Here is a 23,363-nt window from a genome sequence, read left to right as displayed (position 1 = left end):
TACCAACCATTTCTCTGGGACTCATGTCTAAACTGTCTTTGGCCCACAGTAGACCAGGCACAGCAATATAAATGGGTGCAAAGCAAGGCCTGGGTGGGATTTCTGGGGAAAGCCCTCATGTATCCCACCGGGCTCCAAGGTCCCTTTGATCATCCCCACCCCCACCTTTCATGGAAAAGAGGCTCCAGAAAAGGATGATGTAGAGACATTTATTCGATGTTTATGGGGCTGGTCCACATGGGTCTAGATTTGGGACAGGGGCCTCCTCAGGGCTGCCTGGAATGTTGCTGACAGTCACTGTGGCCATGAAGCAGTGCTGGAGAAAGCACTTGGGGTCCATAGCCTGCTCCTCAATGCAGTCCAGCCGTGGGTTCAGGAAAGGGTGATTCTGCCCAAGAGCGCTCACTCCTGGCACTTCCATCAAATTGCCTGTATTCCCACCTTGGCAGTCAGGGGGCGCCTCCTCCTTGGGGTCTGGAAAACAGCAGGCTGAAGGTATGGGGTTTCCTCATGCAGACCTTCCTCCCCCACAGTCCCATACACCCTGGCTAACTTCCCTGAGTGCTTACCTGGGGTAGGACTGTGCTTATAGTCTTAAATTCATCATTTGCTTAACAAATATTTATTAACAACATACTACATCATTCACTAGGAGCTATCAGTGTTTTTTTTTTGTTGTTTTTTTTTAACGTTTATTTATTTTTGAGACAGAGAGAGGCAGAGCATGAACAGGGGAGGGGCAGAGAGAGAGGGAGACACAGAATCCGAAGCAGGCTCCAGACTCTGGGCTGTCAGCACAGAGCCTGACGCGGGGCTCAAACTCACGGACCGTGAGATCATGACCTGAGCCGAAGTCGGACACTTAACCGACTGAGCCACCCAGGCGCCCCGAGCTATCAGTGTTTCTAATGAAGTTAAAGTCTACTCGGGGAGAAGGACAATAAACAATTGTTAGGAAAAATGAAGACTTGACCTTGACCATAAACCCATAAGATAGGTACTACTGAAAACTCATTTTATAGATGAAGATACAGGCTGACTACATAGCTAGCATGCAGAGAAGTGCTGGAAAATTTTAAAAGATACATTATTCTCTTCTTTAAGAATAGATTCACGACTCTCTTCAGCTACTGCTTTATTCTCTCCTCTTCTTATATATGAACTTGAAAGGAGGCTCGCTTGGCCTTAGTATTCCCTATTTCCCATTCATGACTTATTCTGCTGTAATTGACTTAGGTACTTCCCCCAACTTGCCTCAAAATGTTTTGTCACTAAATCCCATGGTCACTTACAAATCCTTGTCTCCCTTGACTTATCAGGAGCATTTGACACAATTGAGCATTCCTGCTTTTTTGAATAAAAAGTGCATCAAGTGTTCAGGGGCACCTGGCTGGCTCAGTTGGTACGGCAGGTGGCTTTTGATCTTGGGGTTGTGGGTTCGAGCCCCATGTTGGAGGTAGAGATTACTAAAAAAAAAAAAAAAAAAAAAAAAAAAAAAAAAAAAAGTGTATCAAGTATTCAAGCCAGAAATGTGAGTCCTGCAGATTCCACCAATCACCATCTTCCATATTCACCCATTTCTTTACATCTTCAAGGCCACCACCCTCGGTCAGGCTTTCATCTTCTTCCTCCTAGACCAGTGGAACAGCTTCCAGTTAGACCCCCTCCAATCTATCCTCTAGGTTGTGGCCAGAGAGAGCTTTCTAAAGTCAAGTGAGTCCACATACTGTTTTTTCTCAAAAGCCTTCAATGTCTTCCCATTACCTGCGTCCTGGGGTGGTATTCAAGGCTCTTCATATACTGGCCCAATCCCCCTTCTCTTTAGCTTCATTACTCTCACCCTTCCCTTAAGAATTCTACACTTTGGGTTACCAAGGTTTTCATTGTTCCCTAAACAGTTTCATTCCTTAACATCTCTGGTTTTTTGCTTATGCTATTTCTTCTGCTTGGGATGACATTTTATACCTTATCTGTCTAGAAAACACCTATGGTTTAAAAGACCCATCGATGGGGGATGTCCAGGAAGAATGATGCCTTCAAAACTAAGGGAAGAGTGAGTTTCAAGAAGGAGGTTGTATTGGACATTGGAGTTGGCTACCCAACATACATCCCACCTCTTCCCACCTGTTAATAGCAATTATATTTGGGTGGTATTGGCCCCATCCCAGCTCCAGTTGTGGGGCCTGGGTGGTCTGAGCCAATCGGGTAATCCCATTCCTTTGCCACATGAATTGGCAATGGGTGCATAGCATTTCCCTGGGCACAGTGATTGGTTTAGGGTTGGACACATGACCTTAATGGTCCAGTAAGAGTAGAGCTCACACCTTCCCCCTTGAAAGAAGGGATAGTTCCCTCTTTCTTCTCCTGGCTAGAAGGAAACAAAAAGCTAGTGGCCCCAGGGACTGCTGGTAGTCAACTTACTACCATAAGAAAAGCCAGCCTGAGGAGTAAGCCAACACAAAATAGAGGGTAGAGCCAAGAGAATCTTAGAGGATGGAGACACAAGCCTAAGGACATAGTGAACTTCTATTCAAACCATCCAGAAAGCCCACCTGACTTTTGGACTTCTCACCCACAGAGCCAATAGATTTCCTTTGTTTTCTTTTGACCTTTCTATTTTTTAACTAATTTAAGACTCATAAGAAGTTACAAAAATAGTAGAGAGTTGCAGTTTACCCTTCACCTAGCTTTCCCCAATGGTAAAATCTTAAATAACCACAGAATAACTTCAAAACTAGGAGACTGACATGGATACAATATGATGAACTAAACTACAAATCCTGTTCAATTTTCACCAGTTTTTATATGTACTTTTTTTTTTTTTTTTTTTTGTGTATGGTACTATCAAAGTTTATCACATACATAGTTATATAATCACTGCCACAGTCAGGATAAAGAACTGTTTAATTACCACAGAAAAAACTTCTTCATGCTATCTCTTTATAGTCAGACCTTCCTCCTAAACCTAACTCCTGGTAACCACCAACCTTTTCTCCATTACTATAATTTTGTCATTCCAGAAGTGTTATATAAATAGAAGTATATAGTATACCACCTTTTGAGATTGGCTTTTTTTATTCGACATAATACCCTTGAGATCCATTTAATTGTTGTGCATATCAATAGTGCATTCCTTTTTATGGCTGCATATGTGCCATTGTATAGTTGTACCATCTGCTCATTGAAGGACATCTGGGTTGTGTCTAGTTTTCATCAATTACAAATAAAGCTGCTATGAACATTCATGTATAGGCTTTGTGCAGACATACACTTTCATTTCTCTAGGATAAACACCTAGGAGTGTGATTGCTGATTTGTATGGTATAGTGGGCTGAATGGTGGCCCCCAAAGATATCAGGTCCTAATCTCTGGAACCTGTGAATGTTACCTTATATGGTAAAGTTTTGCAGATGTGATTGAATTAAGGGTTTTGAGATGAGGATATTATCCTGAATTATCTGGGTGGGCCCTAAATGCCAACACAACTGCCTTTATAAGAGAAAGGCAGAGGAAGATGGACACATGCAGAGTGATGTGAAGACACATGTAGAGTGTGTGATTGGAGTGATACAGCTACAAGCAAAGGAATGCTGGCAGTCACCAGAAACTGGACAAGGCAGGGAATAGATTCTCCCCTGGAGCCTTTGATTTCAATCCAGTGAAACTGATTTGGAATGTGAGATAATTAATACATTTCTGTTATGCTAAGCCACCAAGTTTGCGGTCATTTGTTACAGGGGCTGTAGGAAACTAATACATATAGTAAGTGTATGTTTAACTTTATGAAAACACCAAGCTGATGGATGATGAGAATGGCTGATTAATGATCTCCCACCAACACCTTTTAGAGGGAAAATTGAACTCTTGTCTCTCATTTCCCCCCCGCCCCTTTTTTTTGTCTCTTACTAAACGTACCTAGGTTGTAATATCACCTCTACACTTACCTCATTCACCTCATCTGCAAAATAGGGTTGATAATAACCACTTGGCAGAGTAGTTGAGCTGGTTAAATGGGATAAGGTGTTTAAAGCATAGCACCTAGCACAACAGTAGGAACTCAGTCACCCTTCTGATCAAGCTAGTTCCTCACAAAGTACCAGAGTAAGAAAGTTACAGTCTTTGTTGCATCCTGAGTTTGGGTGATGGGATTGGTGTGGGTGTGATGGGATAGTACAGAATGCCTGAGCAGCAGAAAGAACCTATTTTCAGAAACTCAGGTCCATTCCCACTGTGCTCTTACTAAGGTTCTCACTCCCTACACTGCTGTGTCCCCATAGTCAGATATCATGGCCCCAAGATACAGTGCAATAATCGTAGTCTTTAGAGTCTGGGAGACTGGGCTTGATACCTCAGCAACACAAGCTCACTAGCTGTGTGGACTTGGCTAATTCACTTCCCTTGGCTAAGCCTTGGTTCCTTCTGCTGTAAAATGGGGCTGATGATCTCTCCACATGTCCTACCAGAGAGGGAGACAGAAGTGAAAAGTCTTTCTTTGTGAAGGGTAAAGCTCTGATGAATGTAAGATAGTGGACTTATAAACTGTCTCAGATGCAGATGGGGTGTCTGGGTGGCTCAGTTGGTTAAGCATCTGACTTCAGTTCAGGTCATGATCTCACGTTTCATGGGTTCAAGCCCCGTGTTGGGCTCTGTCCTGACAGCTCAAAGCCTGGAGCCTACTTTGGATTCTGTGTTTCCCTCTCTCTCTGCCCTTCTTCCACTCATGTTCTGTCTCTCTCTCAAAAATAAATAAACATTAAAATTTTTTTTAAACTGTCTCAGATGCTGGAGAAATGAGAAGCTCCTGGTTAAACACTGTGTATTCAGAAGAAGGAGAGCATAGCACTTAATGAAGAAGGGGAGGAGCTAAGAGCTGAGTTTGGGCAAAATGCAGAGAGAGCTGAAAGCTATCACTTAATAAAAGGTCAGGAAATGCATTTTCCATCTTAAAAATAAGCAAGGGGCGCATGGCTGTCTCACTCTGTTAGAGCATGTGATCCTTGATCTCAGGGTTGTGAGTTCAAGCCCCACATTGGGTATAGAGATTACTCAAAAATAAAATCTTAAAAAAAGAAGAAGAAGAAGCAAAAAGCAAGAACACAACTGCCTCAAACCCTAGGGACTGAATAATCTACCTGGTGGCTGAGCAGTGAAAAGTAGGAGGGTGGTTTTCATTCACACGGCCAAAGAATGAACTATATCTCCTTTGAGTCAGAAAGGTTTGGGGGATAAAACAAGGAGAGGTAAGAGAAGCAGGTCACAAGCAGGAACACCTCACACACCTGGCCTGGCAACACAGAAAGAGTAGGACTTGGGAGGCAGAAAGACACATGTATTTGAATTCCAGTTCTACAGTTTACAAGCTGTAAATCCTTGGGCCAGTCATCTAACCTCTCTAATACCTGGTGTTCACATCTGTAAAAGGGGTGACAATCATTAACCCATTTGGGAAAATTAGATGAGAGAGTGCACATAAAGTTTCAGTGTCTGGCACATGGTGAGGACTTCCCTTTGATGGCACAGGGATAAGGAGAGGAAGGAGGGTGGAGGTTGAGTTGGTTCTGTCACTCACTCACTAGGTGACGCTGGGCCTCAGTCTGTAAAATCCTCATCTGTAAAATGGATAGCAATGAGATCTGTGCTCTGCCCAGTTATTTGAAGAGCAAATGAGATAGTGTATTTAGAGCTAGTTCATTCCTTTTAACTGTGATATCATATTTCATTATTCCTCTACTGATGGACATTTAGTTTATTTCTAATTATAACAAGTTATCATGGATGTATCTTTACAAGCCCCTCCTAGTGCAACTATTTCTCTAAGGCAGATAATTACAGTGGAATTATGGAGTATAGGATGTGTGTGTATATATATATTTTTTTAATTTTTTTTTTTTTAGTTTCAATAGATATTGCCAAGTTGCTCCACAAAGTGGTTGTCCAAGTTATTCTCTTACCAGTAGCATATGACAGGATCAATTCCTCACACCTGAACTTCTCACTATTAATATGATCCATTTTTGGACTTTTGCCAGTGTAATTGATTTTTTTAAGTTTATTTATTTATTTTTTTAGTAATCTCTACCCCCAATGTGGGGCTTGAACTCACAACCCCGAGATCAAGAGTCACATGCTCTTCTGACTGAGCCAACCAGGGGCCCCGCCAATGTAATTGTTTTTAAAAGTTACATCATGGGGCGCCTGGGTGGCTTGGTTGGTTAAGCGTCTGACTTCAGCTCAGGTCATGATCTCATGGTCCGTGAGTTCGAGCCCCGCGTCGGGCTCTGTGCTGACAGCTCAGAGCCTGGAGCCTGTTTCAGATTCTGTGTCTCCCTCTCTCTGACCCTCCCCCGTTTATGCTCTGTCTCTCTCTGTCTCAAAAATAAATAAACGTTAAAAAAAAAATTTAAATAAAAAAAAATAAATAAAAGTTACATCATTCTTAAACTGCACTCTTCTGATTATTAGTAAGGCTGAGCATCTTTTCATGTGTATTGAGCATTTGAATTTCTTTTTTTGTAGATTATGTTTTTCTCATTTGTTTAAAGATGTGCCTGTATATTCTGGATATCAACCTCACCTCTACTTTATATATAGTTGATTCTCATAATTCACAGTAGTTATACTCTTTTCTTAACATTTATTTTTTTAAATTTGTTTCTTTATTTTGAGAGAGACTGAGAGCACAAGCAGAGGAGGGGCAGAGAGAGAGAGAGAGAGAGAGAGTGAGAGAGAGAGAATCCCAAGCAGGCTCTGTACTGTCAGTGCTGATCCTGATGCGGGGCTTGGTGCCACAACCACGAGATCATGACCTGAGCCAAAATCAAGAGTCAGACACTCAACTGACTGAGCCACCCAGGCACCCCGCAGTAGTTATATTCTATAAAGTCATCACAAACACTGAATTAATGAATACTGAATCATTGCTCCTGGGGAAATGCTAGGTTAGATTCCTGTGAGCCTCTGGTCACAACAGTTTTGTCATCTGACCAATACATGAATTTACTTTGTGTGTGTTTCTGTTTGAAGACACATTATTTAATATACATTGTTGATTCATTAACATTGAACTCATGACCAACAGCATTATAACTCCTGCCAAAACAAAGTTTAAAACACATGTGTTTTCTCCACAGGGCACAGCAGCCTTCTTATGCTTAGGAACAGTAGACAATAATACTTTGGCACTATATTTGGGGGCCATTTTAAACAGTGAAATTAACAAAAATCACAAAAATGCAAAAAACATGGCACTAAATATATACTTGTTTACAGTATGAGAGCTGAAAACAAGAAGGCAAACAAGTAGCCTTGTTTAACCTCAGCTGGGTATGTGCGTGATGGGCAACTCAAACTGTTTGCTGCTCTGCACATGTCCACATCCACACATGACCTCAAAAACACTGTAAGTATTGATTTTGAGGTTACAGATAAATTTTAGCAAGTACACAATTTCACAAATATCAAATCTGTGAATAATGAGGATTGTCTATATGTGTGTATTTATTTTTATGTTTCTAATAACTTTGCAGTCCACCACTTGTTTTGTAATGTTATTTATAATGTCTTTTGTCTTTTTAAAAACAATTTTTTTCAGTTCATTTATTTATTTTGAGAGAGACAGAGAGAGCATGAGCAGGGGAGGGGCAGAGAGAGAGGGGAAGAGACAGAATCCCAAGCAGGCTGCACGCTGCCAGTGCAGAGCCTGACACAGGGCTTGAACTCACAAAACTGTGAGATCATGACCTGAGCCAAAACCGAGAGTTGGACGCTTAACTGACTGAGACACTCAGGCACCCCACTTTTATCTTATTTTTATTTCATGTCTATTTGGATTTGATGAAGGCAAATTTGCCAATTTTTCCCTTATTTAAGAAAATTTTTTTAAGTGTTTAATTCAAATTCCTACATTTTAATCAGTCTGTTTCTGGACTCTTTTTTAATCTAGGGTTTTTCAACATTGGCACTATTTAATTTTGGGTTGCATAACTCTTTGTTGTGGAGTGTTGTCCTCTGTATTGTAGGATGTTTAACAGCATCCCTGGTCTCTATCAAGAGATACCTTCCCCAGTTGGAACAACCAAAAATGTCTCCAGACATTGCCAAATGTCCCTGGGGGGCAAATGTACAAATTAGCACTGCATTGCTAATTCTGTCTGTCAATTGCTGTGCCAATATCAAGCAGACAATATATCTTCTTAAAATGTCTGTTATCTGATAGGGTAAGTCCCTCGTCTCTTTCTTTTCCCTTTTTTTTTTTTTTAATTTTTTACTGTTTATTTATTTTTAAGACAGAGAGAGACAGAGTGTGAGCAGGGAAGGGGCACAGCGAGAGGGAGACACAGAATCTAAAGCAGGCTCCAGACTCCAAGCTGTTAGCACAGAGCCTAATGTGGGGCTTGAACTCACGAACCATAAGATCATGACCTGAACCAAAACCAAGAGTCGGATGCTCAACTGAATGAGCCACCCAGGTGCCCCTCTTCTTTCTTTTCCAAAATTGTTTTGTTTAGTCTCTCCCTTTACTCTTCTACATTAATTTTAGAACTAATTTGACAAATTCCATGAAACACTTTGTTGGGATTTTTATTTATAGATTAATTTTTTAAAGATCTGATATGTCTATGATATTGAGCCTTCCTATCTACATACATGCTATATCTCATGAGATAGTTTCTTTCATGCCTTTCATTAACTTCTCTGATTTTTCTCTGGAAAAGTTGAAGCCTGGGCTGTCTCTGGTCTCCCTGAGCTGTCTGGATCTAGGCTCAGGGCTTTCTTCCTATTTCCTGCCACTGCCTCCCATATTCCTGACTACAAGGGGAGCCAGAAGAATCCTTCCACCCTCATCCCTTCTGCTTTTCATTGCTCAGCAGCAGCAGGATTATTCATTGTCATCAGGATCGGAGAAGGGTTCTTGTGCTGTTGTTTGTTGCACAAGTTGTTAAGTTGGAAAATTAATCTTTTACAACTGAAAAAACCCTCTATCTTCTTCTGAAAGTTAGCTACTCCGCACCTTTCTACGTCCCTGATAATTGCCACCCTTGCTTTTGCTTAGCTTAAATTCCTCAGGTCCTGCCTGGCCTTATTTCCTATGGGGCCCCGTGATAAATGAACCAGTCACTGCATAGCTCTTACTCAGAACTGCCCACACACTTTTACCCATTATTTACTCTAACCTGGAATGCCTTTCCTCCTTTTACCCAACCAACAACTTTGCTAACTCAGCACTCATTCAAATCTACTCTCGTTTGGGTGGGCAGAAGAGCATGATTCAAGGTAGAAAAACATGAGCTGAATTTCAGCCTTACCTTTTAAAAAATTTTTTTTAATTTATTTTTTTAGAGTAGGCTGTCCACCTAACGTGGGGCTTGACCTCAGGACCCCAGTATCAAAAGTCACATGCTCTACCAACTGAGCCAGCCAGGCATCCACTCACCCTTACCATTTATTGGCTGTGACACTTTGAGTTAAGTCATCTAATCTGTCTTAGCCTCGATTCTCTCATCTCTCATCTGTAAAGTGGAGATAATAATACTCATTTTGAGTGTTGTTTGCCAAACTATACAGAAAGATCATTTGCCAGTAGGGACTTGTATCTTTCATAGTACCTTGCAGAGGTCGTAAAAATGTGTGCAATAAAGACTTATGAAAAAGCAATACTGTTTTTTGGGCAGGGGGCCTTTGAGGTTCTAGATGGCCTGTGCTAATGAAGGAAGGGGTAGTCCAAAAATTCAGATTATCGAAAAATAACTATTTAATTTCTGAACAAACTCAGTTTTTCTTATTAATTCTATTTTGGGACAATATTAAAATCAGTTTTCACTTTCTAAGGCTAGAATGAAAACATTATCTTAGCAAATCCACAAGATGGATTAATCTTTGTGTGACAAATAGAATCCTGACTATATCAAATTATTTTGATAAACATTGAGCACATGAAGAGCTTCGGATGAAAATGTTCAGATCATGACCCTCTTAAAAAATGTGTTGCTGCTTCAGGATATTCTAGGAACACTCGTGAAGCAAATATTTCGTACGTCACTTCTAAATATCTCCCCTCTATAAAGGTGCTAGCCTGTTCAATACACGGAAATCCTGAGGCCTATTTCTTACCTGTAGGCTGTAAGCTTAAGCCTGGGTCCAACTTCGTGTGGGGCTTTGAGCTGATGAACAGGTAACAGAGCACACAGGCAGTGACAATGAAGGCCAGGAGAACCACTGCTGCTATGGACAGGCCCACAAGGGCTCCAATACTGGGGAGAGAAGACAGGAGGGAGCTGAGTGTCGGGAAGGGACTTGGGAGGCAGCCTGTTAGATGCGAAGTATTGTAGATATTATAGGAATCAACTGGCTTCAGCTTTTGTTCTGTCTCTACTTGTCTTAGACTTTCTGCACCTAAGCATGAGAAAGAGCATTAGCTATACGCCAAGTACTCACCATACATGTAACATGACATGCTTCAGTGCAACCACGTAGTTGGGACTCAGTATGTATTCCCCTTCTTCTGTTCGCCTTCCCTCCCTACTTTCTTCAACCTGCTTCCACCCCAGGGAGCTGGAGATGGTCTTAAAGAGCCCTCCCCACGATGCTGTTTCTTAAAAAATCAAGACAAAGAGTAAGCCTTAGTTAAAAATCAGCGGTCCTTCCAGACTCAAAGTAATTTCTGACCCACCCTCCAGTGGGTCATTGCACTGGTGTGGATTCCACATCTAGAATATCTCCTCACTGCTGTTCCTTCACCTCACCATGGCTAAATAAATTATTTAGTCAATTATTACTTTTAAGTTTATTTATTTATTTTGGGGGAGGGGAGGAGGGGCAGAGAGAGGGAGAGAGAGAGAATCCCAAGCAGGCTCTGCTCTTGAGATGCGGGGCTCGAACCCACAAGCCATGAGATCATGACCTGACGTGAAACCAAGAGTCGGACACTTAATAGACTGAGCCACCCCGGTGCCCCTGGCTAAATAAATTATTGAACACCCTGCAGTGGAATCATATAGAGCCATTAAAAACATATTTTCAAATATTATTTAAGGTCAAGAATAAATTCTGATGGGAAAATGTTAAGTGAAAAGACTAGGACACACTACTAAACATATAGCATAATGCCAACTTAAATAAACATAAACATTTACATAATTATACATCTGTAAGGTCGGGTAGAAATACATCAAATTGCTAACAGGCTCTCTCTGGGTGTAGCGCAGGCTGTGGATGTCCTGTCTATGTCCCATTTGGTCTTATAATTATAGAATATTCTGGCCAGAGTTTCAAATGCCAGCATCTGCATCCTTTTGCCTGAAAGCTTTCTTGGGCCAGAACAGTCTTCGTCTGTACATCAAGCAGGTCATAAGTACAGGAAAATTAATGCCTCCCTTCTCCCATCAGCACACAACCAGTGACTGACAGAAATTGGTATATAAATACCCTGGTATACAGATTCCCTGGCATATATTCCCTATATACCCTGGTATATAAACTGGTATATAATTCCTGGTCCTCAGGTGGGATGACTCTGAGGTATAATTTCTGCAATGGCTGGCAGAGTTCAGCAGGTTGAAGCTCCTGTGACCCTCAGTGGTGATACACCATTGTTTGCTTCTACCCTTCCCCGCCTCTCTCCCCCACCGTCTACCGATGTTTTCTAGGATGCCTCTCCATATAAACTACTTGACCTCAAATTCTTGTATCTGAGTCTTTGGGGGCAATCCAAGCTAAGACACCTGATCTCCCATGATTTCTTTCCTTTTTTGTTTCTCTTGTCCCTTCCACATTTTCCACAGTGAACATGCAGTACCTTTTGGTTCTCATAAGTACTTTAATTAAACATTATTTCCTCTTTTGAGATATGCTCACTGTTTATAAGGAAGGCTTGTGCTCCAGTTGGGACCCTATACTTTCCATGGGACATCTGTGGCCACCTCTAAAAGTAGGGTCCTGGGGCGCCTGGGTGGTTCAGTCGGTTGAGTGTCCGACTTTGGCTCAGGTCATGATCTCGCGGTCTGTGAGTTCAGGCCCCGCGTCGGGCTCTGTGCTGACAGCTCAGAGCCTGGAGCCTGCTTCAGATTCTGTGTCTCCCTCTCTCTCTGCCCCTCCTCTGCTCATGCTCTGTCTCTCTCTGTCAAAAATAAATAAACATTAAAAATATTTTATAAATAAATAAATAAATAAATAAATAAATAAAAGTAGGGCCCTTTGAAGAATGGGTGAGAGAGCTGGGGGAATACATCCTAGATTAGCAGTCAGTTAGGGAGCGGGCACTGTCCCTGATGGGCTGTCTGGGAACAGAGGAACCTGCCCCCAAGGATAGAGTCAGGAATGCCAGGGGAAGCTCTAAGGGGGAAATCTGTGCTTGGTGTAAGATGAACTTCAAATGATTAGCATTGTCCCCAGGTGAATGCACTGCCTCAAGAGGTGGTAAGCTCTCTATTATTGCACAGGTTTGTGAAGAACACCTGGATAAGCACACTTTTCAATGAAGTTGGAGTTTCCTGCCCTGGGTGGGAAGCTGAAGAGCTGCTAGCCTTGCAGGATTTCACAGATCTACAAGTCTGAAAGATCACACTGTGTCCTCTAGGAAAGAATTGGAGGGGTAGTCTAACATTTGGTAGGGTTTTTGAGTCGGGCAGTTCTAAGTTCACATCTGGGTTCTGTCACATGTAAACTGCAAAGTCCTGCATCTCTTGACCTTCATTTTCTTTATTTGTAAAGGTTCCTTTCTCACCAGGTGTCCATAAAGATTAAATGAGGTGGTGTATATCCAGTGCCTGACACCCAGTTCTGTCCTGCTGCAAGGCTGCTGCCTTTTGGCTCACATTCTGGTTAAAAAAAAAAAAAAAAAAAAAAAAAAAAAAAAGGAGCTACTGATAGAAGGTGTTTGGAAAGTGGACCAGACATGTGATAGCACCAGCTGCTTCTCCACAGGGAGTCTTCACTTCCTGAGACACACTTTTAAAGACAGCAATTCTCCTTGAGCACCATACAAGGAAACAGTTGTTTACCTGGAGATTTTTATGTTTTTGAGGGCCAACTTTCATGAAAAAGGCCAAATGGAGTCCAGAGCCGAACAAGGTCTCCACCCTGCTATGGTAGGGCTCTGTGGAGCACACCAGAGGGTTGTTTCAGGGGTTAGAGTACACTGATTACCTAGATGTCCTGGGGACCCTCAGTTCCTCTCCTCCACTTTGCAACTGTCTGTGATGTTTATGAACCACATTATGTCCAAGCCTAGGAAGAGTCAGCCCTGCACGCTAAACCTTTCAACTGCTCTTGAGGTCAAAGAATTGGAGGGTCAGTGAGTATCTTTTCAAATGATCTGAGTAGAGCAGGTTATGAGAAAGCCAGGCTAGATTTAAACAGTTGTGCCACAGGACAGACCTGGTCGTGGGGCCAGACAGGCCTGAGTTTTCATCCCAGCTCTGCCACTTGCTCTCACTAGGGCATTCCCAGATAGGAACTCAGCTCCTTGCAAGTTTTCTCATCTGTAAACTGGAGAAAAGATGTGCCAGGGTTGTGAATGTGTGAATTCATCTAACTCTCGGTTGATCCTAGGTACTGTTCTTTAAACCTCAGTCTGCCAATACATTGCTAGATGGTCTTGGACAATTCACTTCGATACTCCAAGCTTCACTTTCCCTACCTATGAACCAGGGAAAGAAACCTCCTTTTACTGAACATCTGCAATATGTATTAGTCACTCCCACCTGCATTATTTTATTTCACTAAATCCTCACAAAAATTCAACGAGATAGGTATTCCTATTGCTATTTTGAAGATGAAAAAAGAGACTCAGAGGGGCGCCTGGCTGGCTCAGTCAGAGCAGTGTGTGACTTGGGGTCATGAGTTCGAGCCCCATGTTGGATGTAGAGATTACTAATAAATAAATAAATAAATAAATAAATAAACAAATAAACAAACAAACTTAAAAAAAAAATACCACTCAGAGGTAATTGCCCTAATTCACATAGCTATTAAGTGGCAGAGCCAAGGTTTGGACAGCCTTCTAACCATCCCCAAAGTTCTATACTGTCTCTATACCTCAAAGGGAGGTCAGCACTGCCATATTTCAGCACCCAGCTCAGTGCTAAGTACACTCAGTCTTCAGCAAATCCTCCATTGTTATACTCTAGGTGCATGACATATCTCTCTGAATGGACTATGAGCTCCTCGGGGGCAGGGAATAATTGATTTCTGTGTCACTATTGCCTAGCATTGCACCAGGCACAAAGCAAAGGCTATAAGGAATGAATGAATATATGGGGGAATAGAGAATAAATTAGTATAATTCTTCAGGTTACAGACAGCAGCCAAATGTGCAGGATCAGAAAACTTGGCCATCTGAAAATGGTTTCAGAATTATAGATTAATCGGTCTAGAAAAAGTGGTATCTGTAATTGTCAGTGGCATATGCCAAGTTGATTTCACCTCTATCTCATTTGGTCCAAGTCAGAAATTGGGGCAATCATTTATCATGCTCTTCATTTGATAGATGCAAAGACAGAGGCTCAGAATGGGTTCTGCAGCAGACTGTCCTTTCCCACCCAGAGGGTATGCAGCCTCCAGTCACATACCTGCAGGAACAGAAAAAATCACTATCTACTGAGATGGCCCACGCCATTTTTGCTGATGTCTGTTTTCCAGAGCAGGCTCAGGATCACGTCCTATTTTCTGGGTGAGGCCTTTAGAGACAGAGAGACACTGAGACCCGTTGCCCTCTCAGCACCACACTTAGGCTCCAGGAATGTCAGTGCTGTCCTACCCATCCCCTTCCCTGAACAGGCAGGGAAACTAAGGTCCTGCGAGTGGGAATCCACCCAAATTATACTTCTATTAATATAGCCTGAGCTGGCTTCTGCTGTAGCATTGTGCCACTGATGAACTTGGAGGCATCTCTAATTCCTTGGTCTTCTGCCTTAGCTCGGGAGTGGAGTACATCCCCAGTACCCACTCCAGGGCCTGGCACAACTAAGTGCTCAGTAAGGGGTAGCTGAAAGAATAAGTAAATATGAGGGGGAAGAAAGTTGAACCTGGACTGGGCTGGGATTGACTAGGGATATAGTATGAGATCAGGAGTAGGATTGGGGCTGAGGTCTGGGTGTAGGGCTGGACCATGTTTGGAGTCAGGGTTGGGAAGAAGAGCTGAGGTGGGTTGCCTGGAGGATTCAGGGGGAGGTTGGGTCTGGTGATCAGTATTGCGGAGTGGGTAAAGTCAGGGATGATGTCGAGCTGATGTTAGGATGGGGACCCTGGTTTGCATTTGAATGAGGGTGGAGTTTGGGTTTCCAGTGATTGTGGGAGAAGAGAGTGTGGTGTCAGGAAGAGGGTTGGTATGTAATCTGGGGCTGGTTTGAGGGTGGTGGAGTATGACGTTGGGAGTAGGGATGGAGTTGGGGTGAGGGTCAAGCTTAGATCTGAATGGGGGAAGAGGTTACTGAGGGAGTTGGGTTGGTGACGGGATGAGAGCAAAGGTCAGGATTGGGCCTGAGGGGCTAAAGGGCCGGTGGGGTCCATGCTGATGTTGGGGTGGGCATTTGGGTGAGGGCTCAGGGTTTAGCCCGCGCTGGGCCGAGGGTGCGGCGAAGGGGCTAGGGCTGGAGTGGGGTTCTAGCTGGGGTTAGGGCCACGGCCGGCCGGTACCTGAGCCACCACATGTAGCTGTGCTCGTAGGGAAAGAAGCTGTGCGGGTCGTCGCAGCAGTACTTGTGGTCGCGGAAGCCGCAGCAGAAGACGGCGGCCGCCTCGCCCCCCGGCCGCGGGCAGCTGAAGCCACGCACCACCTCCTGCTCGGCGCTCACGTAGCTCGTGCAGGCGCCGCTCATCGCGCCCCGCGCCGGGCCCGCTGCCACCTCGGGCCACCAGACGGCTGGGCGAGGGACGAACGGAGACAGCACCGAGCCTGAGAAAGACAGAGACTGAGGGAGAAAGAAACGGAGAGAAGCAGCGAGACAGAGAGAGACGCGGCGAGAGGCGCGGAAACGCAGCGGTTAGAGCTCTAGACTCCCCGAGGACCCAGAGAGGCAGCCTGGTACGCGGACGGGCGCAACGGGAGGGGGCGTGGAGGAGGAAGAGGAGAGGGAGGAGGAGGGCGGAGGAGCGGTGGGAGTGGAGAGCGGCTGGAAGCGGGGCGGGACCCGGAGCCCGAGCGCTAGCGCGGGGCGGGGGTTAGGGGGGCCGGATGGGAGGGCGACCGGCGGAGCCGGGAGGTGGGAGCAGCTCGGGGGAGTCTCCTGGGCGCGGGTCTGTGCCCGCACTTCCCCTACCCGCCCTGCTGCGTTCCCAGGTTATGCACGGGGGTGCTGGGTGCTCAGACAACACAAGTCCAGGGTGGCAGGGTGGGCATGGAAACCACCGCCGTGGATTCCACACTTGGCGCTTGGGCAGCCGCCTGGTGCTGGGCACTGTGCTCGACGCCGGCAGTTTCAGGGCAGTTCCAGGCTAGTGCGCGCCTCCGCGACCCCTCAGTAGCGTCAGTATGGGATGATTCGTACACTACTTAACCGTCACACCAACCCAGAGGGCCAGAGATTTTCAAACCCATTTTATAAATGAGAGCTAAGCGCCAGAGAGGTCGTTTCCCCCAGTCCTCAAGCCCTGAGATTTTAACCTGGGTCTGTCTAGTCCCCAAGCCCTTGTTCTTTTCCAGTGCGCCTCTTTTCCAGTGGACTTTAAAAAAAAAAAAAAAATCATTTTGGTTTATTCATTTTTGAGAGAGAGAGACAGAGCGAGCAGGGGAGGAGCAGAGAGAGAGGGAGACACAGAACCCAAAGCAGGCTCCAGGCCCCATACTGTCAGCACAGAACCCGACGGGGGGCTGGAACCTATGAAGCACAAGATTTATGACCTGAGCCAAAGTCCAACACTTAACTGACTGAGCCACCCAGGTGCCCCTCCAGTGGACTTTTAAATATCTTCATCCTCTGACTTCCTTGCCTGTCTCTTCCTTCCTTGAGCAGCTCATTTATGTACTGACTTGTTCACACCCTGATCAGACTCCTTGCCATGCTGGCCTAGGACAGGGGAGCTACACAATGTCCCAAATTATAATTCCACCCCCCCAACCCTCCCACCCCCACCCCTGCCAGGAAGCAAAGCCAACACACCTTTCTACTCTCAGAAGTTATTTATAGATTACAAGAGCAGCATTCTCACTAGGATCAGGGGACCACAGACTGAAGGAGCCATATGTGGCCCTTAGGAATTGCCTGTCTGTCCTCTCAGGATACACTGGGGAAACTGAGGCTCTGAGAGTTACACAGCTTTGCCCAATCACACTGATCCAGGACTAGAGACTCCTGAGCTTTAGCTGTCCCATCTTATATGCGAATCATGCCCATTCAGCTAGACACGGGGTATTGGGGTTGAAAAAGACTTGTGGGGCATGCAACCAGTTACTGAATCACAGCAAGCTTTAAAAAATAATAATAATTGAACAGAATAGAAAAAGTGCACTGCAGATAGTAAAACTAAGTGTTCTTTCATAAAATGTCTCTTTCAGTTATGTATGTATGTATGCATTATAGACCAGATCACAATGTAAAATGCATTTCTTACTTTGAATCAGGTCAAAAAGGCTTGAAAGCCACTGAATCTGACACCTCCCACTGGACAGATGGGCAGGGGCTAACTCAAGATTACAAGATCTTTAGCTCTTTTCATTTTTCACAGGAGTGGGTAGAGGAGGAAATAGTTATTGTGATGCCTTGAAACTCCTCAGTTCCTCCATCCCTTGCTTTGGGTATATGGGGGATATATCATGGGCATCAGGTGACCTGGGTTCAAGCCCTAGCTCTACTCCTTCCCTGGTTTTTCTGTGTTTCAGGTCACCTTTCTTCATCTAGGCCAGCTTCTAAGACGCTAATGTGTGCCATGCTTTTTAATGTTTATTTATTTTTGAGAGGGAGAGAGACAGAGGGCAAGTGGGGGAGTGCCAGAGAGAGAGGGCGACACAGAATCTGAAGCAGGTTCCAGGCTCTGAACTGTCAGCACAGAGCCCAACGCGGGGCTCAAACCCACGAACCACAAGATCATGACCTGAGCTGAAGTCGGATGCTTAACCGGCTAAGCCACCCAGGTGCCCCTGTGTGCCATGCTTTTGACCTGAACACTGGAATCCCTGAGGGGGTCAGATCTGGGTCTGCCCTTGAGAAACACACAGTATGGTGGGGGAGTCACACAGATGATCATAGGACAGAGCAGTGAAAGGGGAAATGTAGGGACCATGGCCACAGAGGGGTCACCATCTGAAGGACAGAAGAATAATTTTGGAAGGGGTAGTGTCCTCAAGGGTCACTATAAGGTCAAATGTGAAAACTGGAGGGAATCGTTATTATCCCCCAGAAAACATTTCCACTGAGCTATGGATCTCTGCAAACTGGGAGCTGGATGGCATACCCTAATGAAGGTGCACTTTGACCTCTTTATTTATCAGATGGAAAGTAAAGGGGGTGGAGTGGAATCCTGTGGAAAGGAGAGAGGTTTAACTGAAAGGTAAAAAGGACTGTACTCTGACTTTTGGGAAAATTGTGAAGCTGCCAACAGTTTCCAGAAAACTTTTCCAGCCAAGAATTAATTTGTTCCTCCCAACAACCCTGTGGGATGAGCCAAGCAGGGATGATTGTGCCCCTGAGAAATAACAAACCCAATGTCACACAGCAGTCAATGGCCCCGGCATTAATAAACATGATCAACGTGTCTGTTTATCCAAGGGTTCCTTTAGTGGTCTGATGAAGACTTATAGACCACCACCCCCCCCCCATTCAGAAGACTATTAAAAAAAATTTTTTTTAACGTTTATTTATTTTTGAGGGAGAGAAAGAGACAGAGTGTGAGCTGGGGAGGGTCAGAGAGAGAGGGAGACACAGAATCCGAAGCAAGCTCCAGACTCTGAACTGTCAGCACAGAGCCCGACAAAGGGCTCGAACTCACAAACTGTGAGATTGTGACCTGAGTTGAAGTTGGACACCCAACCGACTGAGCCACTCAGGCGCTCCTGGAAGAATATTTTTAACTACAAAGAGTAAATTACTTAGGATAACAAGAATACTAGTTATATAGGATCATTATCGAAATATTTATTTTGTGTCTTTTTTAAACATTAAAAAGCAAGATCTAGGGATTGGTCTATTAACTATTGTAATTTTGAGGTGGTGAATGAGTGTAAATAGTATTTCAAGATATTGCTACTGCAATGCAATACAAAACTATCTAGGATTTCTATTGGTGACAAAGTCACAGGTACTGATAAATAGTACTGTGGCTTGTTCCTTACCTGCATGACAGAAAGAAATGCTAAATTCCAGTTAGAGGTTAGTGAAAACAGGATGTAATTTTTTTTCATTCCAGGTTCATAGACTAGCCCCCACCCCCCCACCCCGCCCTGAACTCTAACCACGGACCCCCTGGGCTCTGTGGACCATATGCTAAAATCCTTTAGTTTTTCTGGCCTACCTCCTACTGTAATGCTTATTCTTCTTGCAGGCACGTATTGTAGACCTACTAAGTATCAGGAAGTTTTCCATCTTGTGTGTCATACAGTCTTATTCTTCTTGCAGGCACTTATCAGGAAGTTTTCCATCTTGTATGTCATACAGTCCTTGAAAACTTCCTTTGAGATCAGTGTTATTCTTCCCATTTTGCAAAGTAAGAAACTCAGGGAGGTTAAGTGATTTACCCAAAGTCACACAGCCAGTGTGACTCCTTCCATCAATTCCTTCCTCCCCAGCTGAGGTCTGGGGACCAGAGTCTCCAATACCACAAGGGAAAGAAAATACAGGAGGGAAGGGTGAGCAGGGAGAATTCACATTTATGGAGAAAACACTGTAATCTAGAGTTTGTGTTCTGTGCTTTTCATCCTCTCTTTTAACCTTCCCAGCAACCCTGTGTACTATTACTCTCCCGGTTTTAAATAACAAAATATACACATATTCATTATAAAACAACAAACTAGAAATTATAATAAGTTAAAGGAAACAATAAAAATCACCCATAATCTCATCACAGAAAACAAATACTTTGGTATGGTGTCTTCCAGATACACAGATACACACACCACACCTTGGACCCAAACAGGTTAAGTAGCTTGCCCAACTATATGCAAGGAGTAAGTTCCAGTCACCTGCAGTGTGACCTTAGGTCGGTCACTTTTTGCCTGTGCATTGCATTAGGGCAGTAGTTTATATTACTGGAGATGGAAGGAAGCATGTGTCCCCTGGCACCCAGTGAGCCATAACTGGAAGCCTCTCCTGCGTGGCTCTCAAAGCAGTGCCCCTAGACCTCAGCACCCTTGCTCCAGGAACCCAGTCCCCTCAGAGAGGCTCTAGAAAGAAATGGCCCCTCGCGGGGGTGGGCCACGCAGTGCGGTGACCTCAGTCAGCAGCGGCTGAGAGCCCGTGTGCAACCTGAGGTTGAGTATTCACTGCTGGGCTCAGCCGCGTGTGGGCCCCGCGGGCAGTGTCGAGCACCCCTCTCCCCTTGCCCTGCTTCCTGCAGCTGTGCCCACCCTGAACCCATCCCCTACACACCCCCATCCTCACCTTCGGGCCCCCACCGAGCTCTGGGGTCAGCTTGCAGTTCACTGCAGCTGGAGAAGCAAAGGAAGGAGGCACAGGTGCATTATTTCCCTCTAAGTGCCAGTTCCTCTCAGGGCCTCCCCCTTGATGCCCAGTACGAATCCTTCCTTTCCTGTCCATAATGATGCTCTTGTGTCTCATCCTGGGACAAGTGACTTTACCACAGTGGAACACCTTGATGACATCCAGGGACAAATGACATCCAGGGACAAATTGGGACCTAGGCTCAGAGCTCCTGATACCAGCCAAACTCTTTCCTGACTCCAGGTGTAGAGTTTTTGTTAAGACACATTAAACAACATAAAGGATAGTATAAGGACCACCCATGTACCCTCCACTCAGCTTAAGAAATACAAACATTGATCAGTCCTGTTTGAAGCCCCCTGTGTACTCCTTCCTGCCTGCCCTGTCCTCCCCCAGATAACTGCTCTCCTGAATTTAGTGTTTATCATTCCCATGTTCTTCTTCATGCATTTATCACATAAGTATGGATCTTTGAGAAATTGTAGGGAGTTGCTTTACTTGTGATAAAACTTTAAATAAAAATCATACTGCATGTATTCTTCTGGAACCTGTTTTTTTTTTTTTTTTTTTCACTCAGTTGTGTGTTTGTAAACTTTGTACTGATGTGTATGCTCAATCTGGTTCATCCAATTTTGCTGCTATGTAGTTTTCCATTTAGTGAATATGTGATGATTGATTATCCATTTTCTTCAACATTTAGGTTCCTTTCAATTCTTTTATTGCTATACGATGATGCTGCTCTTGAGGGTTTTTTTCTTTTAAAGTCAACTTTATTGAGGTGTAGGGGCGCCTGGGTGACTCAGTTGGTTAAGCGACTGACTCTTGATTTCGGCTCAGGTCATGATCTCACTGCTGTGAGATGGAGCCCACGTAGCAATCCATGCTGGGCATGGATGGAGCCTGCTTAAGATTGTCTCTCTCCCTCTTCCTTTCCCCCCCCCCCCCCCCCGCCCTTCTTCCCTCCCTCTCTCTCTCCCTCTCAAAAAAAAAAAAAAAAAAAAAGATTTTAGTTATTTAAAGTAATCTTTACACTTAACATGGGGCTCAAACTCACAACCCAGAGACAAAGAGTAGTATGCTTTACCCACCAAGACAGCCAGGTGCCCCTCCTTTCTCATTTTCTTAAATGCATTTTTCAAAAAGCAGAAATTAAAATTTTAGTCTAATTTATCACTTTTTTTCTGTTAAGATTAGTGTTTCCTGTGTTCTATCTAAAAAAAATCTTTGCCGGGGCGCCTGGGTGGCTCAGTCGGTTGAGCGTCCAGCTTCGGCTCAGGTCATGATCTCTCGATCTGTGAGTTCGAGCCCCACTTTGGGCTCTGTGCCGACAGAATGCTTTGGATTCTGTGTCCCCCTTTCTGAATGCCCCTCCCCCCACGCATGCTCTGTCTCTCTCTCTCTCTCTCTCTCTCTCTCTCTCTGTCTCAGAAATAAATAAACATTAAAAAAAATTAAAAAAAAATCTTTGCCTACCTCAAGATAGCAAAAATTTTCTCCTATGTTTTCTTCTAGAAGTTTTATGTTTATGCTTCTGAGTTAGTTTTTATGTGTAGCGTGAAGCAATGGTTGAAGTTCACTTTTACATACACATATCCAGGGGTACCTGGCTAACTCAGTCAGGAGAGTATGCGACTCTTGATCTCAAGGCTGTGAGTTCGAGTCCCATGTTGGGTGTAGAGATCATTTAAATATAATAAATAAATTTTTTATTTATAAAAAAAAATACGTGGATATCCAGTTGTTCTGAAAATCATCCCTTGAAAAGATTATCCTTTCTCCCATTGGATTAACAGATTTTCTGAAGGCTTCACTTGATCTGTTGAGTTGTCCCAGTGATTCCAGAACCTCTAAAATCTGAACTCTCCCTGTCTCTTCAACTATACCTGCCTCTTCTTTCCTACAGGAAGCTTCCGATTTAACCAGTCTGACCAGGGAAAGGAACCCCCTCTCCCAAGTTTTTGCTCATGTAGTTCCCCCCCTTGTACTTATCTAAATCCTCTCCACCTTTCAAGGCCAGGCTTGAAATAACCCCTTCTGCTGGACGCCTTTCTGTGGCCAACTCTCAGGACATTGTACTTTTCTGCAGTATCTGTTGTCCTGACTGTATATGTACCATTCATTGAGCACCTTCCATGTGTCATCATCTCACTTGGCAATTACAGCTTCAGACCACAAGCTCCTCTATGACAGAGGTAGTGCCTGCTTCAGCCCTAGTTTCACTGCAGTTGGCCTAGGGTCTTCTAGAAGGCAGGACTGCTGCTTTGCACTGCCTTTGTTCCTTTGTGCATATTAGGAAAAAAGTGACCTTTCCCGTGGCCTGATGTAGCTCCATGCCAAAGGTAAGGCTGGGTAATTAGAGTTCAGGCCAGATTTTAACTCCCACCTGTCCCTTCTGTTGCATATCTTTAAAACCTGCATGGCCATAAGGGTCAACTGTACCTCAAGGGAGGAATTAATAACTGAACAAGTCGTTCTGAAGTATGGGTATTTTATATATAAATATGTAGACAATATATCTATCAAGCCTCAGAGAAGTTAAACTACTCACCTGAGTAGTTTAAATCCCAACCTGGTATTTGCCCAGCTGGGATTTGTCCCAGGTCTGTTAATCCCCAAAACTCAAGGAAACACTGCCTTTGCCTACCTCCTTCTCTGGTCTCAACATGAGTCCAGCTCTTCACGTGTTAGTAAGCATTTTTCATGTTCACAATTCTTTTTCAGCCTGAGATCAGCCACTCCTGGAATTTACTCTAGGATTTCTGCACCCTGGAGTGA

At 44.2% G+C, this 23,363-nt stretch overlaps 1 protein-coding gene across 2 annotated transcripts; it reads right to left on the bottom strand.

Moving 5' to 3' along the window:
* Positions 1 to 208: 208 nt before the first annotated feature.
* On the bottom strand, positions 209 to 15,815 carry LOC125917621 (protein shisa-like-2A). 2 transcript variants are annotated; one of them, XM_049623768.1, is made up of 3 exons: positions 15,634 to 15,815; positions 10,111 to 10,250; positions 209 to 489 (listed from the first exon to the last, which is right to left on the bottom strand). In XM_049623768.1, the coding sequence occupies exons 1-3, from the start codon at positions 15,813 to 15,815 to the stop codon at positions 221 to 223; spliced, it is 591 nt and encodes a 196-aa protein (XP_049479725.1). In that variant the 3' UTR covers positions 209 to 220. The 2 variants fall into 2 exon arrangements, with proteins under 2 accessions (XP_049479725.1, XP_049479726.1); XM_049623769.1 differs by having other exon boundaries at positions 209 to 474.
* Positions 15,816 to 23,363: the final 7,548 nt, after the last annotated feature.

The sequence above is a fragment of the Panthera uncia genome, unplaced genomic scaffold, assembly GCF_023721935.1.
Source record: "Panthera uncia isolate 11264 unplaced genomic scaffold, Puncia_PCG_1.0 HiC_scaffold_210, whole genome shotgun sequence".
In the NCBI taxonomy this organism is placed as follows: domain Eukaryota; kingdom Metazoa; phylum Chordata; class Mammalia; order Carnivora; family Felidae; genus Panthera; species Panthera uncia.
Note: the sequence above shows the minus strand (reverse complement) of the source record. Positions and strands in the feature narration are given on the sequence as shown.

Bases quoted from the DNA above. Each gene is read 5' to 3' on its own strand.
- LOC125917621 (XM_049623768.1), bottom strand. From the start codon at position 15,815: ATGAGCGGCGCCTGCACGAGCTACGTGAGCGCCGAGCAGGAGGTGGTG. The intron at 10,251-15,633 runs GTACCGGCCGGC...TTCTCTCCCCAG, and splicing joins AGCTACATGTGGTGGCTCAG to TATTGGAGCCCTTGTGGGCC. The intron at 490-10,110 runs GTAAGAAATAGG...CCATACCTTCAG, and splicing joins CTTAAGCTTACAGCCTACAG to CCTGCTGTTTTCCAGACCCC.